General features: G+C 41.4%; 1 protein-coding gene across 8 annotated transcripts in view; it reads right to left on the bottom strand.

The window, feature by feature from the left end:
• CHD6 (chromodomain helicase DNA binding protein 6) overlaps nt 1-17,577 on the bottom strand; it is a 171,004-nt gene that overhangs the window by 87,043 nt on the left and 66,384 nt on the right. For all 8 annotated transcript variants that reach the window (XM_024559595.4, XM_053927248.2, XM_053927255.2 and 5 more), the window contains exons 4-8: nt 12,065-12,212; nt 10,088-10,237; nt 2,314-2,376; nt 1,464-1,522; nt 618-735 (exon numbers count right to left, since the gene is read on the bottom strand). In XM_024559595.4, coding sequence (XP_024415363.2) covers nt 618-735; nt 1,464-1,522; nt 2,314-2,376; nt 10,088-10,237; nt 12,065-12,212 — 538 coding nt within the window. The remainder of the gene's footprint in view (nt 1-617; nt 736-1,463; nt 1,523-2,313; nt 2,377-10,087; nt 10,238-12,064; nt 12,213-17,577) is intronic.

Below are 17,577 nucleotides of genomic sequence, written 5' to 3'. Positions count from 1 at the left end.
GTGTATGTGTATATATATAATTAGAATATGTACGCATAATGCATATCCCTATTTTCTAATTACTGTGTACGTATGTATACTACACACATACACACACAATTAGGAAATATGTACACATACCTAATATTTAAGATTTGCTTGTATTTTCTAATGTATAGATAGTGATTTGTTTAACATCCAAATCCACCATTGCTTCCTCTTGCTATAGGCACAATATTTATAAATTCCCATTTTATATAAATTTATTTATTTTCTAACATTTGGCTTTGCGTTTATTTTTCACTTCAAACTTTAGGTCTTTTGGAACTGCCTTCTGGGGCTGGGGGAGGAAGAAGGAATCGTGTGCACACTCCTTCAGCCCTAGCTGTTTACCGCTGTTCCGACCAAGATGCACACTTACGGGCCGTCCGTTTGTGACATTTGCTCCCCATACCTTGGTGAATAATTTGTTTTCTTTGGCTTAAGTCTGGACTAGTTTTGCTACAAATCTAGTGCACACTTAGCAATTCGACTACAGCAACAGATCTGCTCAAAACTTCAATTTTAAGAAACTTACACCCAGTATTTAACACTGCAAGGAAAGCGGTGCTCAAATTAGTCAGTAAACATTGCTTCACCTCAGTGAAAATGTGCTTCATCTGGGCTTGTTTATTCCTGAACCGCTTGATCTTCTGTGCGATGCGAGGATCCTTTTCGAGCTCTTCCATTGTGGCCCATTTACAGTGTAAGTAGGAGCTGGCCAAGGACACATAAATTGTGAGACAAGCACAGAACTGGCATTATCGCTAAGCTTTAAAGTGTTTCAATACATGATAAACATCTAACACAGAAGCAACTGAGTGGTTTGTTGTGAAACTGCTGGAGACTGGGCCTAGAAGGCTTTGCCCTTGAGGGCCCAAAGAGAAGACACAGCACAGCGATTCCAAGCAATGGAGCACTCTGTGGCTTCCACAGAAATTGGCTCAGAGTCCTGGCCCAGTTGCCCAGTTGGTTAGAGGATCGTCCCGATAAGCCAAGGCGACAGATCTGGTCCCCAGTCAAGGCCCATACAATGATGAAGCAATGACTGTGGAATACGTGTTAGTGAGAGTGGGCACATAGGGGAGAACTAGAGGAAAATGAGGGGGAAAGGTATAGGCTGTAAGAATAGTGGTTCTCCGCCCTGGGTGCAAATGAGAAATCACATGGGACGTTTTAGGGGAAAAAACAATTTGGGGGACTACTCTCAGGGTCTGAGTCAACGGATCTTGAGTGGAGCAGGGACTCCAGTATTTTAAAGTTCTCGGGTGGTTCTGTATGTAGCCAAAGTTGAGCACCACCACCTAAGGCGAATTTGAGTCCACTAACATCCATGAGTCATGCCTTAGGGGCCATTCTTGGAAAATATGGATGATGCTGTGATAGGGAAAGTAAGTTTTATGCATATAATATTCAAATACAAATAATACATTAAATAGACGTACAAATTTCTATACTTAACGTAGAATAGCTCCAAGTCAAATGGGGGTTCTCCTGGGTGAACCTGTAACCAAGAGCAAGCAAGTTGACCCACGTAAAGGTGATCCCTGCAGATCATCTTTACATGCCAAAAGAAAACAGGTAAATCAACACCTCTGCCTGGTTTTAATACAGATTTCTCAAGGATATGTTCATTTCCCCAGGTCTTTTTCTGACAGCTATTAAGCAGGTTTATCAAGGCTGAATAGACAGCTAGAGATTAAAAAAAAAAAAAAAAAAGATACTCCTGGTGTCCTTCCAAGGTCCAGGCTGGGACAATGTTCAGTTGGTAAGCTCAAACTGGCCCAGGGCTCTGAGACCTATCAGGAGAGGAGCAGAGCCTGGTGCAGAAGTAAAAACATGTATTATCTCTGGAGCCCCTCGACTACCACCCTAAAACACCATGGCGTTCGCTCTCAAAGAAAGAAAGGTTACTTTCGTAAATGCTGGAAGTATGTACCGCTCTGACTGGCACCAACACACCCTTTCCCTCAGGGCCTTTCTCTAGAGGACCCCTACAACGGCCCTGGGATACCTAGAGAACAGGACCCCACAATGTTTACATCAGAAACTAAGGGATAAACATCTTTTGCTAGGATCACAGTGGAAGAAAAAAAATCAGTTTGGGCCATTCTCAAATATTTGAAAATTTTATGTCCTAAAATCTTCTGTGGAGGTAAAAGTAAGTATTGAGTAGCCAGACAACGTTCATGTCTAGTTCTCACTCCAGCCAGGAATGAACATTCCAGGTTCTCTAACCAAGCATCTCCCCACAGAAGGTATCATCAGTGCCAATGATATAAAAAAGCCACCGACCTCCTGGACGGTCTTAGATGCCAGGATCTTCTCAATGATATTTGCGTCATCCTCTGGAGGCTCCTGAGATGGAAGTTAAAAAGAAAGAAAGTCACTGGCACCACAGAATCCAAGAAATAATTCTGTTAAGAAATACTACAACAGGTACTACTGCATCCAGAAGTTCACCTTTGAACACCAAGGCCTCCCTCCTATCAGACCACAGAGTGATCAAAAGACAGAAAATCTTCTAACTTCTGGGCACAACCCCATTCCCCCTACTCTCCAACACATACACACTGAGAAGGTGTTCTCTTCAGATCTGCCTTCAGCAACACTAAAATTGGTCCTAGGACTTCCCTCCTCCGCCAAAACTGCCTACACGTTGCCTCAATCTTCAGCAAGGTGTAACATGAGTCTGAGGGGCTTCAGAATCAGGTCCCAATTTTAATACCTATTGACGTTGGGCAAGTCAATTAACTAACACCTCATGGTTTCCAAATCTATTAATATAGGAGTTAAAAATTCTTACCTCACTGAGTCACTGAGAGGATAAAATGGCACATGAAAACATTTTTGGAGAGTAAGCACTATGTAAATGAATGTGTAATTACTCCCTTCTAAATTGTACCATCATTCCCCTCTGGACCTGGAAAAGGCTGTTTCACTAAAGAACTTTTGACTTCAAATTCCAATCAAAAACAAATTAATTCCTTCCTTTCCTTCCCTATATACACATCACCATCGCTAGGCTTCTAATCTCCATGAAATATATTTCTACAGAGTATGTGATTTTTAAAAACCTGCATTAAAAATGACAAACTTAAAGAAAGGATGCATTGAGTCAGAACACACTTGCATTTAACATTCTTTCCAGTACTTTAAGTAGTCTTATGTCAGTGGTTTTCTATGCACTATATGATCTTTCCTGACCTATTACTTATCAGGATATGAGACTTAGAACTGTATACAAAAAGAACGTTCATCACAACAATCCTAACTCTCAAAACAACTACACGGATGCCTGATCGGAACTTCCCGAAAGGATGGTCTATTCTGCACATCACTGCCTTCCGTCGACCCATTCTGGGCTCAACCATCACAAAGCCATACCACTGGAGAAAACATTATGTCTTCTAGGATCTTAAATCAAGCTTTACTCTGAAAAGGGATAGTTTAAAAAAAACAACAACCGAGGAGGGCAGATGACAGATGGTAGAAAAGAAGTATGGAAATCAGCAGGCGCTGACAGATGCCCCCAAAGGTTACAGATATTTATTACATTCCCCTAGACACATGGCATTGTGCTAGGGGCCATGCGGAAGTTCATCTAAAATGACAAGTCTTTCCCCACAGCTCAACAAGAAACGGGTGCACTGTGCCTACCATACATTAGGAGAAAGCGTTTGTTTTCCATTTAAGTATTTGTTCTTCTTGATTCTTCAGCACAAGCTAGGAAAGGAGGAGGGAGCTGACTGTTCACTGCTTGTCTTCTTCCACTTGAGATAAACCTGCTGGACAGAGCTAGATGCCTCTAAAAGGCCATGCAACAGTGGGTAACCAACAACTGTTTGCTGAACACTAAATAACAAGTGGAAGAGAGAAAGAGAAGGAAATACAAACGGAAATAAAGCATCAAACTCACCAGGACCACAGACTTGAGACAGTTATTAGTCTTAATCTGCATCACTTAACCAACAAGTCTCCCCTTCTCCATATACTCGGACCTACTGTACCCTATCAGAACGGCTAACAGCAAAGGGCCAAAGCTCCGTGTACTTTCTTAAGCAGTAAAGATCACTACCCTCAACTTGCAGCCAATCAACAGCGTTCTACGGCAAGTGGGAAGTGAGCAAAGGAACAGGTGCTGGGTTAAGAGAAACTAGACTAATAAACCAATTTCCTCCCTTCCTACTTCCTTCCTAATTCTCTTCCATACTATTTATTGTGTCGTAAGTTTATGCACTGGTCTGACAGAAATAAATGAGCTATAGCATACAGAGGCCTCAAGTATACCACTGATGGCCTCAAGTGTACAATGGGTGGATTTCTACATAAACAGGTACACATTTGTGTAAGTACCGCCCAGATCAAGTTATATAACATTTCTAACAGTTTGGAAAACCCTCATGCCCTCATGAGAAGTGACTACTATGCAGACTTCTACCACTACTGATTAGTTTTGCCTTTTTTTAAACTTTGTGTAAACTGAATCAAAAATTATGTGGTTCATTCTTCTGTGTTACTGTGTAGTATTTTGTTGTATTAATACACCACCACTTATTTATCCATTGTACTGTCAAGGAATATTGGGTTGCTTCCAATGTTTATACACGTCCTTTGTTACCCAAATGCACTCATTTACCCTGGATACATACATACAGTGGAACTGCTAGACTATGAGTTTGGTTATATGTTTGGTTTTAACACATCTTGTCAAAAGCTCTTCCAGAAGTGACTGTAGCAATCATTATACCCACCAGCCACGCATGGGTGGTTCAGTTGACTTGATATTGTCAGTCTTTAAAATTTTAACAATTCTAGTCAATGTGTAGTATTACCTCTTTAATTCACATTTCCTTGATAACTAGGGATGCTGAAAACCTTTTCCTGTACTTACTGGCCATGTAGCCATCGTCTTTGTGAAGCTCCTATTCAAGTCATTTGTCTACTTTTAAAATTATCGTCTGTTTTGATTTGCAAGAGATCTTTATATATTTCTATATAAGATTTCTCTGTCAGGTATATAGATTATAAACATTTTCTACCAATCTATGGGTCTTTTCGATCTGTAAATGTGTCTTTTGGTGAACAAAAGCTCTATATAATCCACCTTATCGACCTTCTCTCTTACATATTTTTATGTCCTGTTTAAGGAATACTTGCTGCCACTAGTTATTTGTTAAGCCACATATGTGATTCAAAACTTTGTTGCTGACACACTGAAAAAGTAGAAATAAACAGATGAAATTGATTTTAATGTTGCTTATTTAAACCAATATATCCAAAATATTATCACTTCAATATGTAATCATATTGAATTATTAATAAAATATTTTATATATATATTTTTTCATATGAAGTCTTTAAAATCCAGTACATACTTTACACTTACAGCAAGCACACTTCGATTTGCACCGGCCATATTTCAAGTACTTAATAGCCACAGATGGCTGGTCACAGCTATACCGGGCAGCACAGATCTATTTTGTTCCACTGGTCTATTTGTTCTATAACAACACTACCCTGACTTCATTATTGTAGCTTCGTTACAAAGTCTCGATTACAGTAAGTCTTCCAACTTAGTTCGTTTTCAAGATTGCTTTGGATATTCTAGGTCTGTTGCATTTCAATTATCAATTTCCACCCAAATACGCCCTACTTAGATTTTGGCTGGGACTGAATTACAGATACCTTAACAATTATGAATACATATATGTCATATATCACTCCACTTATTTATGTCTTCTCTAATTTTTCAGCAATGTTTTTCCTATAGAGAGCTTGTATAATATTTTGAGAGTTATTCCAGGGTATCTAATACACTGATATTATTATAAATGACATTTTACAATTTTTGTATCCTGATTTCATCTTGCTAGTTTATAAAAATAGATTTTTTGTCTTTCTAACCAACGAGTTAGCTAAATTCACATTTATTAATTCTAATGGTTTGTCCCTTTTGTTGAATTTGCTACACACGATCATGTCATCTGCAACTAATGACAGTCTTACTTCTTCCTTTCCATCTTTAAACTTTTTATTTCTTCTTTTTCCTTATTGCAGTAGCCAGAACCTCCAGAATATTTCTAAATATAGGCGATAATAGTGGAATCTTCTCCTTACTCCCAAGTTCAAGGGAATGTATTCAATATCACACCATTTAATATAACATTAGCTGTCAGTTTTTATGTAGAGGCTTTTGAGATGTTCTTTCTGTCTTTGGTCTCCCGCAGTTTAAGACACATGCCTAGGTGTGGTTTCCCTTTTTGTGTTTTTCCTCCTTGGGGGTGACCTGATGTTGCATCTACTGGTTCGTATCTCCCATATCAAAACAGGAAGGAAACTGGAAAATTGAGACTTTTTTTTCCTAAACAAAACAAAGATTGCGCATAAAAGCATGATCATATGTGTATAAACACTGAGTGTATACAGATACACACAGATATAAACTAAATCTGCTTACCACACACACTTCCATAACAACCATCTGTTCTCAACTGCCTGGAATTTTCTCAAATTATCCTTCAAAGACGACCATTTTAATTCATTCACGTTCATGTCAGAGACTCACACAACTAAACATTTTTTCTTAGGGAAGAACAAAAGGGAGTGATAGTCAGAGGCACTGACAAATAGGAATAGTTGCAGGCTCTGAACACGCTGACTCCTGACTTTGAGAATAACAAATACCGATAACAACAGTCTTAACACTACAAAACAGAGGATGCAAAAGTGTGATAACTGAGTTTTTGTCTGAATAGTTCCTAGTAAAATATTAATTTTACTTTATTAAAACTCTATCATGCCTGCGAGATAGAAGAAGGAAAAAAAGATACAAAACCTGTCCTAAAGTAGCTCATGGTTTAGAAGGAAACAAAAGACAAGGACAGTGAAAAAGTTAATCATAGTGGAGGGCAGTGGGAGCACAGGAGAAGGGCACTTTTCCCCAGCTCAGGGGGAGTAAGTAGGGAGCTTCTTGGGGGAGGTAATAACTGAGGTCAGCCTGCCAGGCACAGGAAAAGGCCACACAGAACAGAGGGTCCTGTCTGCAAAGACATAGGAGTGAGTCACAAGAGAATACCAGGGGTTGATCCTCATTCAAATTCAACTCCTGTTGTTCCAAAGGTAAAATCATACACACCACACAAATCGTAGGAGGCAAAAACTGAGACAACCTTGTAAAAAGCTATACACTATAAATGTACAACTGTGAAAGTTGCCTCTGTTCCAGGTACCAACACAGCGAGACAAAGAATAGCAAAGCAAGGAGTTACCGTCAGAACAGAAACATTTCCAGTCCCTGAATCCCAGCTCCTAGTTAGGGGACTGTCTTCTGGACTCTAAAGTAGGCTGAGATAATCTGCCAGTCTTGAGCTAGAATGAATCATGCGTAAAGATGTTTTTAGCAACTCACCACTAGGTAACCAATGCTGAGATTGCAATTTGGGGCTGGGACAGGGGCCAGCGGTCACAGAATCAGGCTGAGCATGCTGTTAAGACACTGCTCAGAACTGCAAAGAGGTACCAGCGGGGCCTTTTCTTATGCCTGTTTCAGACCCTTATCTGCCCAAACCTAAAGCCAGCCAGCAAGCACACACCCATTCCAAGGGCCTCGGGAGAAAGGTGGAAAAAAGCCTCACCTAATTCAACTGATTTTCTGTGCCACTGCATGTTTTGAGGATTGCCTGGAATCCAAGATGAGATCCAAGGCTTTCAAGCTTCACATCAGCCTGGGAAATCTTTGTTCACACCTCGCCAGGAAGCCCAACAGATGAAAGTGAAGCTGTTTTGGTTATGCAGCAGCTAGGGCTCCATGGAGAACTGATTTTGAAACCCATTCAACCCCTCAACAAGCTGTCTGGTTTGCCCTGCATGCTGGGCAGACCTGGGGCCCAGTTGGTTTCCTAAACATCAGCACCAAAACCACATTATCAGGCCTCTTTCTTGCTTATTTAGTAACAATATTTGAGGCATGATTAAAGGAAATTCAGATTCTACCTTGTATTTCACCACATGTATGTATATGTGTATGTATATATGTGTGCGCATGCGCGCGCGCGCACACACACACACACACACACACACACTCAGAGCCCTCTCTTTGCTATACCCTTAAAAGAATAACAAGAGCCTTAAGGTACATAAAATGTCCTGAATTGTTTCTGTCAGATCAGCTAATTCTGCCCTTCAGGTGCCAGGGGAGAAGTCTTAACAACAACTGAAATATGTTCAATGACTTAGGCTAAATGGCTAGTAGAAGAAAATAAAATCTCTTATAGTTTTTAAAATACCAAGCCAACCACAAAATCTCCAAGGAAGGAAAACCCATTAGAAAGCAATATAATCCTATCAACTCATGGCAGTCTGAGAAGGCTACTCTTCACTATTTGTTTGAAAAGCACGGCAATGAGAATACATCACTTATTATTCCTATTAAGTCTTATATGCATCATTTGGATAACCCTTAGCACAGAGACATGAAATCAACCCCTAGTGCTAGTCACTAATCAACCACTACTATACAACCATGACCTCGATCATTCTGTGCCTTTTTCTTTATTGTTAAAGGGACATCGACCCCTGCTCCTAGCTCCCTTCCATGCCAACAGAGTGAAAGGACACGTGATATCATGTAAAAATGCTTCAAATCGGAGGCCAGGTGGTTTAAATAGATAAAGTATTATCGGCCTCAGTAAGCCACACTGGCGCCCAGGAGAAAGGACAGGTATTTGTGCTGCTGCTGCACATGCAGAGCCCTGGATTCTGCCAAGTCAGCGACGGTGACTCTGTAACAACAGGCGCCTGTGTCCCAGAACGTGCTGCTGGCAGTAATGCCCCTCCTACATGCTCAGCCTGCCTCTCCTTTTGCTTCTCATTTCTCCTCGGTGAGCTTCTTGGCACAGACTTCCTCCTTTTCGTCATTTACTGCTCTTCCTTTCTAGCATCTGGGCGTCAGGTCCTAATGCCGTCCTGTCCCTCCTTGATCCTGCTGCCAGTGGAAAGTCCTAAAATGTAAATATGGCCATCCTGCTTCTCTGCTTGAACTCACCAAGGCCTCCTATCATCTCTGATCTACAGTATACAAGCCAAATACCTTAGCTGACATTCAAGAATCTGCATTATGTGACTTCCTACCACTCAGGGCTTATCTCCCACTGCTCCTTAAATTAAGACCCCAACATCCCGCCAAGCTCATCTACCTGGCATGTCACAACCTGCGGGACCACTCGGGCTCTGGGGCTTTAGTTTATGTTGGAAATTACTCCTCTTAAACCCCTGACCGACCTCCCTTTCCTGACCAGGCCTCCTCTGTGTGGCTACAGTACCCAGCACACTCATCTAGAGCTGCACTCACCGTAGCAGTAGTACTGCCATACACTCCTTCTCCTAGATACAGCTCCTGGGAGGCGGGACTGTCCCTCGGTGCTCACCCTTGCGCCCAGGACCTACCCTTGCAGTGTACTCTCAGTACACATTTGTGTGATCCAAGTTCCAATTGGAATCACTAGTTCATGTAATTTTATTCACCAAACAACTGTTTACCATGTATCAGGCTATTCCATTCTAACGAGAACGACAAACATACAAATAAAATGAAGTCCTAAGTCCAAATTACAAGTTGTTGTAAGTACTATGAAGCAAACACAAAGGAGTGAAATAGAGAATCATTAGGCTGAGGGGCAGGGACCTACTCTAAAAGATGGCGAACCAGTCGTGTAAAAATGTGAAGCACGTGATGAAGAGCATTCCAGGAAGAAGGAACAACACATACAAAGGCTAGTGGATGGGAAAGAACTGCTCATTCAGGCATTAAAAGACGGCAAGTCTTTTGGCTGAAGAGTCATGAGAGAGTTGAGGAAAAGTTGTTCACCTGAAAAATGTTTTGGGGGAAATAGAGAGCGCAATGGTACAGGATCCTGCTTGGCACAGTAAGGGTCTGAATTTTATTCTAAATGCAACAGGAAGCCATCCGAAGGTTATCAGCAGTAGTTAAATGATGTAACTTAAGCTTTAGCAAACAGCCACAGAACAAGTCCATCACACAGGCCGGCACCCCACCCAAAGGCCATACCTCCGCCTGCCAAGCCAGGGTAGAAGCAGAGAGGGCGGACGTTCGGCCAGCTCCGAGAACAGCGATTGTTTCCCCGTCGTCATCCACCACTTTGAAATCCAGGTCCTCGTTGTATTTTCTGCGCTTCACCTGCCGTCCAGAACGTCGTTTCTGCAGGACAAAGATACCATCAGAGAGAGAAGCTCTGTGAGTCGGAGGCGAAACTTTGTGCAGGAATACCCTCAACTACACTCACTAACATGCAAAGGAGACCTTTCTTATGTTACAAAAGGAATCTTCCTCAAACACAACTCTTTTAAGAACTAAATTCACTCAAAATGTGACCTAGCTGAGGGAAGGTATCCAAACTACCAGGAACTGAGAAGGCACAGCCTGAGAATCCAGTGAGATGTGCTTTTATTCATCAATGGCAGTAACTTCTCACCTCCTTTCTAGAACTGGTTCCTATTCCAGTAAAACAGAAATGGGAGGAAAACTCCATCATCTTTGAGGTCCCTTCTAGCACAGCCGGAAGCTCTGATTTTATGACAATGGCACGAGAACTGACTTCTGTTTTGTTTGAGTTCACGATATTTGCCACCTAACTCCTAAAAAACTAAGTAATACCAATTTAATTACAATCTCATAATACCCCTTGAAATGCAGGGAGACATCTTAAGTGTGACCAAACAAGACTCATGAGTCACTATCTGAGGACTCATCTACAATTAAGAAGCTTATGACCTTTTACAGACAACATTCTGCAACAAAGCAGCCCCGTGGCTTTCCTCCAACAGAAAAACACACGGTTCATCTCTCTGTACACATCACATCCCAGCAGCAGAAACACACCGGGAGCCAGTCACCAGCTGGCTCACTTTCAAATACTTAAGCCTTAAAAAAACAAAAACAAAAGCAAAACCCCACCTCCCTTATTTTTTTAAAGGACATTTCCTGGGCCTTTCTCAGTGTTCCTACCATTTCTTTATTATGTCACCTCTGTATCATTTAATTTCACGTGAGGGATCCGACATAAAAACCTGATCCCCAATCCCACATACAGATCGCCATCCTAGAAACACTTAACCCCCCCACCAAATGCCATCAACCAGCAACCCGATGTGCTTCTGCCTCTGCCAATCAGGATATGTAATAGTCACAAGCCCAAATTTACAGGCAGTGACGGGGTCTTGGCTCTGACACCCCAGACACTACTAACTTATTACCACTATGACATCAGGAGCTGACGCCTTCGTGCAATGACTACCACCTAGACATCTCTGAGGGTCCAGATGTTACTTGAAGGTGCAGTGAATTGGTCTTATTCTACGCGGTCCCGTACAGCCGCACAGCCCAGATAAACTGCTGAGGATATCACAGGAAAGAACGCTTTCAAACACCAGAACTCACGTCCAAGAGAGGCTGCTTAAACACAGGGAGAACATTCCTACCAATGTTGTAGGCATACTTTGGCACATTTTTAGGAATCCCATTTAGGTGGGCAACTCCTTTTGTTCACATTTGGACACACTTTCCTTCCTGTTTTGGCACAATAAAACACCCCTGACTTTCCCAGCATCTGAGATTATGAAAATGCCCTTGTGCAAAGACTGGCCCAGCTCTGAGTCCTTCCCAAGTGCATTAACTACATGGCAAAACAGGGCCCTGAGCCTTACCTAGCTTGGCTCACAATCCCATTTTCCCCATTCACACTCTCATTGCCAAATATGCTGCTTTCCAAGAAGGAAGCAAGCACCACTGAAAAATTGGGAGATTGTTTTATACTAATAATCTTATACTAAAGTTCAGGGAACTTTATGCTAGGGAAAAGGCCTGTGGTCTTTTGGTGCTCACCCACCAAAACAGTGAAAGCCCAGCCCAGATCTGTGCACGAGGGATGCAGGCTTGAGAGAGGGAGAGAGGAGCGACAGGATCAGCATCAGCAAGATCCCACCTGGCAGCCATAACCTCCGCCAGGGCTCCCGGCCACAGCTGTACCTGGCTGTCTGTAGACTCAGTGGATTCCTCAGGACTCCGCAGGGATGGGTTCGGCAGGCCCTGATCCAGCTCTAAACTCTCCACTGTGGTTTCACTTTTCCTTTTTCCTTTCTTCTTTTTCTCCACTGGGGTTGGTCCTTGCTCCTTGCTACAAGGAGAAATTCAGAATTAAAACTGTTGGGCAGTTTTAAAACTAAGATTTCTCATGTGATGAAAGTTATGATATCACACCCTGGAATTTCTGGACCAGGGTAGGCTTTAATGGAGAATCTACAGAAGCTTCTTCCCAGAAATACACAAAAATGTGGGAAGAAATAGCTACATGAATTGATGCACAACTCACTTTTTACAGCCCTATCACGACTACTATGGCTACGATTAACATGGTAAGAAATAAAATAGTATGAGCACCGCCAAAACACTCGCTTTCAGTTGATATAAACGCCGTCTCTAGGAGATGTAATTGCTTTGCAGATATTGAAAATCATCAAATTTCAGTCTCCTTTTAAGTTACATGGGAGGTGACATCTCCCTAATCTGTCATCATCCTCTATTGAGAACGGTCTATGTATAAGACTTGAAATGAGTACTAAAAACTCAAAAATGGAGACGACACTGTCCCTGCCCTTGAGGAAGTTACAGTTATGAAAATGCCAAAGACCACGTAGCGCTACAGCCCAAAGAAGTAGATGAAAGCTTCCTGAGAGGTGGGGACAGGCACAGTGCACCCATCCCGCCACCCTGCTAAGACTGCCATTTTCATGGCTAGTGTTTTCAACATCTCCTCTGAAAACCGTGTCCTGACCCCCCTAGCTGACAGAATCTCTTCCCTACACTCCCAAAGCACTTTAACTTTTCTTTGTTTAAGGTATCCAAACTCTCATTTGTCTGCAAAGTTAGTCATTAAACTATGACACCAGGCTCAAATAATATAGTGCCTGGATCCTCTGCAGTTGCTCAATAAACATTTACTGAATGAATGACTATTTTATATTGTACTTTTCCTAGAGGACAATATGCGCTTGATTAAGTTTGGTATTCCTCACAGTGAACAGTCTTATACCTTACACAGAGTAAGTATTCAATAAATATTTACTAAATACAGACAGGCAGATGGGTACGTCAATTGGTGGATTAGATTACTTATCATTGGGGAGATACGGGAAAATGCCTTTGAGTGGGGATATACATGGAATTCTGCCAGAAAGACAGGAAGTGCCATCACCATCCTCAGAGCTAATACTTACATGACAACATAGGCAGGCACAGTTCTCTAAGTCCTTCACACGGATCACTTCCCTTACCCCTCATAGCAACCTTATAAGGCAGACAGTCTGATTATTCCCATTGTATCAATAGGCACAGTGAGGTTCAGGTAGATTTCCAGGGCAACATGGCTAATGAGCAGCAGAGAAAGGACTTGAACCCAGGCATGCTTTTAACCACCATGACATTCTTGGGGAGTGGAAGAGTGTTAAGGGCACGTTTAGTAAAGACAGCCTGTGTGGCTTTGTGACGGGGAAGTGAACAGAAGTACTAAGTGATGGAACTGGAAAGAAACCAGGCGCGCACCAGCCTAGAGAGTTTAGACCCCGTTCTGTGCGAGAAGGCTATGATGGCAGGCCCGCACAAGAAGGAAAGAAGACTAGACGTAATCTGTGAAAACTCAAAGATGAAAATGATTTTAAAGTTCCAGCTGACGCAGAACCAGTAACTCTTGGCAAGTGACAGAATGTGGAGGATAAGAAAGGGCCAAACTTATTGGTATTTTCCATCAGGTGAGTTACTGGAAGGTGTGGGGGGCAGAGGAGAAGCCCTTGTTTGGAGAAGGGACACCCAGTGTGATGAGCTTGTGGCAGGAATACCAGCCCAAGATGAACCGGCCTGCCTCTCTTCAACACTCTTCACCCATCACGAATTCCCAATTAGGTCAGCACAAACTTAGCCCACTCCCAACCCCCCAGGCTGAAGACTGGCTGGCCTACCTATCAGCAAAGTTCTTTATGAAAATGATTTTGGTCCAACCTGAGGCAATGGCATTCAAGGGTTCCTGCCACATTAGAGAACTATGCATTTTAATAAGAGGCTTGCACTTTCAAGCAGGGGGAAAAAGCAAACTTCTTCCACTTAGCAGTTCAGGACTGGAGACTCAAGTGACATAGATTTAAGAGTTGCTAAATTTTCACAGGAATATTTATCTCATGTTATATGACTTCTCACTAAGAAAACTGTATAGCAATTTATATTCTACAAAGCACTTTTGTGTTCCAAGTCTCCTTTGACTGTTAAAACCACGACTCCATGAGGGAGCCAGAGCAGATGAATCTCATATCCCAGAGAAGAAACAGGTTCAAAAGCGGCAAAGGCCCCGAAGTCAGCAGCAGAGCAGAGGCCGCCCTCAGCTCCCCAGTCTGGGTCTGACGCTCACAGCCTGGGGCTTTCCATACCATGCCCTGTCTCCTGATCCTCCTTTTTAAACCCAAGTCCCTTTTGACAAATGTAAAACCTTAAATTTTCTTTAATATTATTTGAAACTCAAAATAATGACCAAAAGAATCAGCAACAAAACATTTCAATGACCCCAAATGCACAAATCTATAGTTGCTGATGGATTTGATGGACTTCTTAACAAAAGCAGGTTTGTCCTTAAATTGTGGACACAAATTTCAAGATAGCTGATTAATATGCCAAAAGTCACCATAATAATCATGTGCTCGGGGTTCCATTTAACTGTAAAATCTTAAATCCTTCCTCACAACATTTGAAGTCAATTCCATCTATCTCATAAATACAACGTCATCATATTAGAAAGCTTTGACCATACATGTTTCATCTTCATAGGCTAGACATGTGTGCTTCACTGTGAAACGTCATACCCAATACTAAATAAGCTCCAGCCACAATTAAGGAATAGAACCTCCTGAAAATATGAAACTTTACTACCAGATTTGTATATATTTGCCTTCCATGTTTTCAGAAATCCATTAAGTAATGGATGTAAGAAGAAGTCATAAGAGAGGCACTTCCAAAGTCAAGTCTGAGGCATGACTAGATTTTTCTAGCCAGAGGCTGGGGCAGGTGGAGTGAGCACCTCAAATACATGTCAGTAAAACAGGAAAATGCCTGGTGAGACCACTCACTTATTTGGGGGTAAATAAGAAGATACTCCACCTGGGAAATCTCCAAAGTGATTTTCTGGAGGTTACTTTTGGCAACAGAATCAATTTTGAGTTCCAAAAGTTCTTCCTGGAGCTCTTCTGATAAAGACAAATGTCAGGAAGAAAAAACTCTGTGTAAGCTTCTAAATGGGATTTTCAAATAGGACATCAAGAATCACCTGAATTCATCCTCCAGTACTAAATAAAACGTGTTTTTTTCCCTTTTTGGAGTAAGTTTTGAAAACTTATGTTTGAGAGTTTTATCAAATGAAGATATTTTAACCTCTAAATTGCTATGTGCATAGATGGATTTGGTCCATGAATGCTTGTTTGATCCTTAAAGCTCCAGGTTTTTCAAAAATAATGGCCAAATAATGGGTAACAAAATGATGTATGCATATACATTTTGACCCAGCAATTCCATTTATAGAAATATACTCTAAAAACATCCCCCAAAATATTAATCTACATACACGAGGTTATTCCCTGCAGCACTTGGTTATTGCAAAATAACGAAAACTACCTAAATGTCCAAATGTATGTGATTGAATAAATCAGGTTACGTATCATGGAGTGCTAGGCAGCCATAAAAGCAATGAAGAAAGAATTCTATGAACTGATATAGGATGGTTTCAGAGACAGTATTAAGTAAAAAATGGAAAGTACAAAAAAGTATGTGACTTTTTGTGAAAGAATAAAGAGAAAAATAAAATATGCATATGTCTATTTATATTACAGAAGGAAGCTCAGGAAAGATAAACCAAAACACAGTGACTGTCCCCAGGGACAGGCGGAGAGAATGGGGTGGAAAGGATCCGTACAGGGAGGGACACTTCTCTGAGGATATCTTTTTACATGAATTTGACTTTTGGAATCATGTTAAAATTCTCCATATTAATTTTTTTTTAAACTAAGATGAAAACAACCTGAAATAAATGAATCTAAGTGTGTTTCAAACAAATAACATAACAACATTGAATCTAGGGAAAAAATACCTAATTTACGAACACAATATTTGATTAAATACTCTCAGCTTTTGGGAGAAGTGGGGAGAACAGCAAACAAATCCTGGCCCCTTTTTGGAAGACACACAGATAAAGCAATGCTGAAGCCACTTTAGATGTGGTCCAAGGTTACGCAAACGTGTGAATGTGCCGACACCAGGGGCTGGGCTCCCCCTGAGGAAGAGGGAAGATGTAAATACGAAATGTTGTAGGGCCCGGGCAATCCTGTGGGAGGAGTCTAAGTTGGAAGCATCAATGTGAACTCATGTTTTCTAAAATAAGTGTATGTATTAAAACACGTGCATATAAATGTTCACACATATGTACATGTGCATGACTGTGTATACTCCCCCCCACCCCCAGCTTTGACAACTGAAAGAACCAAAAAAGCCAAGATGCCTCATTAGCAATGTGCCTACCTAGCACACAGGTCTTGGTTTCCAATGCCAAAGTTCCTCAGGGAAATGGCTGATTCCAAGGCTGAGGCAGGGAAGATATGAAGATGGATTGGAAACATTTTGCTATATCTGAAGAAAGCGCTCCAAAAAAATGAAGGCAGCGTGTCAAAAAGGCATAGGACTGTGCTTGAAGAGCTCTCCTTGGTCAAAACAGGGACCATTTAAGCACTAAAGTAACTGAGGACAGTAATGAATTATAAGTCGTTATAAACAATAGGAATCCATACCAATAACAGAGATAATGAATAAATGAGGGACAAGGGAGAGCTCTTGCTTATTGCAGAATCCAAACTGTAAACACAGAAGGAGTGGTAAAGTTAGGAAATCACTTTGTAACTACTATAGAAAACATGAATACCGTTCAGAATCACCAAGAAACACTAAATCCAGGGAGAACAATTTGAAGAGGAGCAAGCTATTGTATGATCTTAAATTTTCTCCCCACAGATTGCTTATGAGTTGCAAGTGAGCAAAAGCAGTAACTACACAATGGTTTTATAAGAAAATGACCGTACTCTTACAAAAGGCACACTGTAGTATTTAGGGATAAAAGGACTTAATATATGTAACCTACTATCAAATGGGTCAGGAAAAAAACAATAAATATAACTTATTTTGATATATGCCCATTGCGCAGCTGAAATGGATACTGTGTTTGTTCAACACCTTTTTGCTGATAACCCGACACGAATTCCCTGGACTACGAGAGTGGGCAGAAGGCCAGGATAGGCCATGGTACCCTATTCCCTTTACCACAGTGACTGGTCCAGACATGGACAAATGACCCAAGCCAGGCCAACTTGGGAGTCCTTAAAAAAAAAAAAAAAAAGTTAAATTTTTCTGGGAGTGGGTTGAAAAATAAATCTTGCTCCTCCTAGGTTATAAAGCTGTTA

The sequence above is a fragment of the Desmodus rotundus genome, chromosome 6, assembly GCF_022682495.2.
Source record: "Desmodus rotundus isolate HL8 chromosome 6, HLdesRot8A.1, whole genome shotgun sequence".
Classification (NCBI taxonomy): Eukaryota; Metazoa; Chordata; class Mammalia; order Chiroptera; family Phyllostomidae; genus Desmodus; species Desmodus rotundus.
This window is presented reverse-complemented; position numbering and strand designations above follow the sequence as displayed.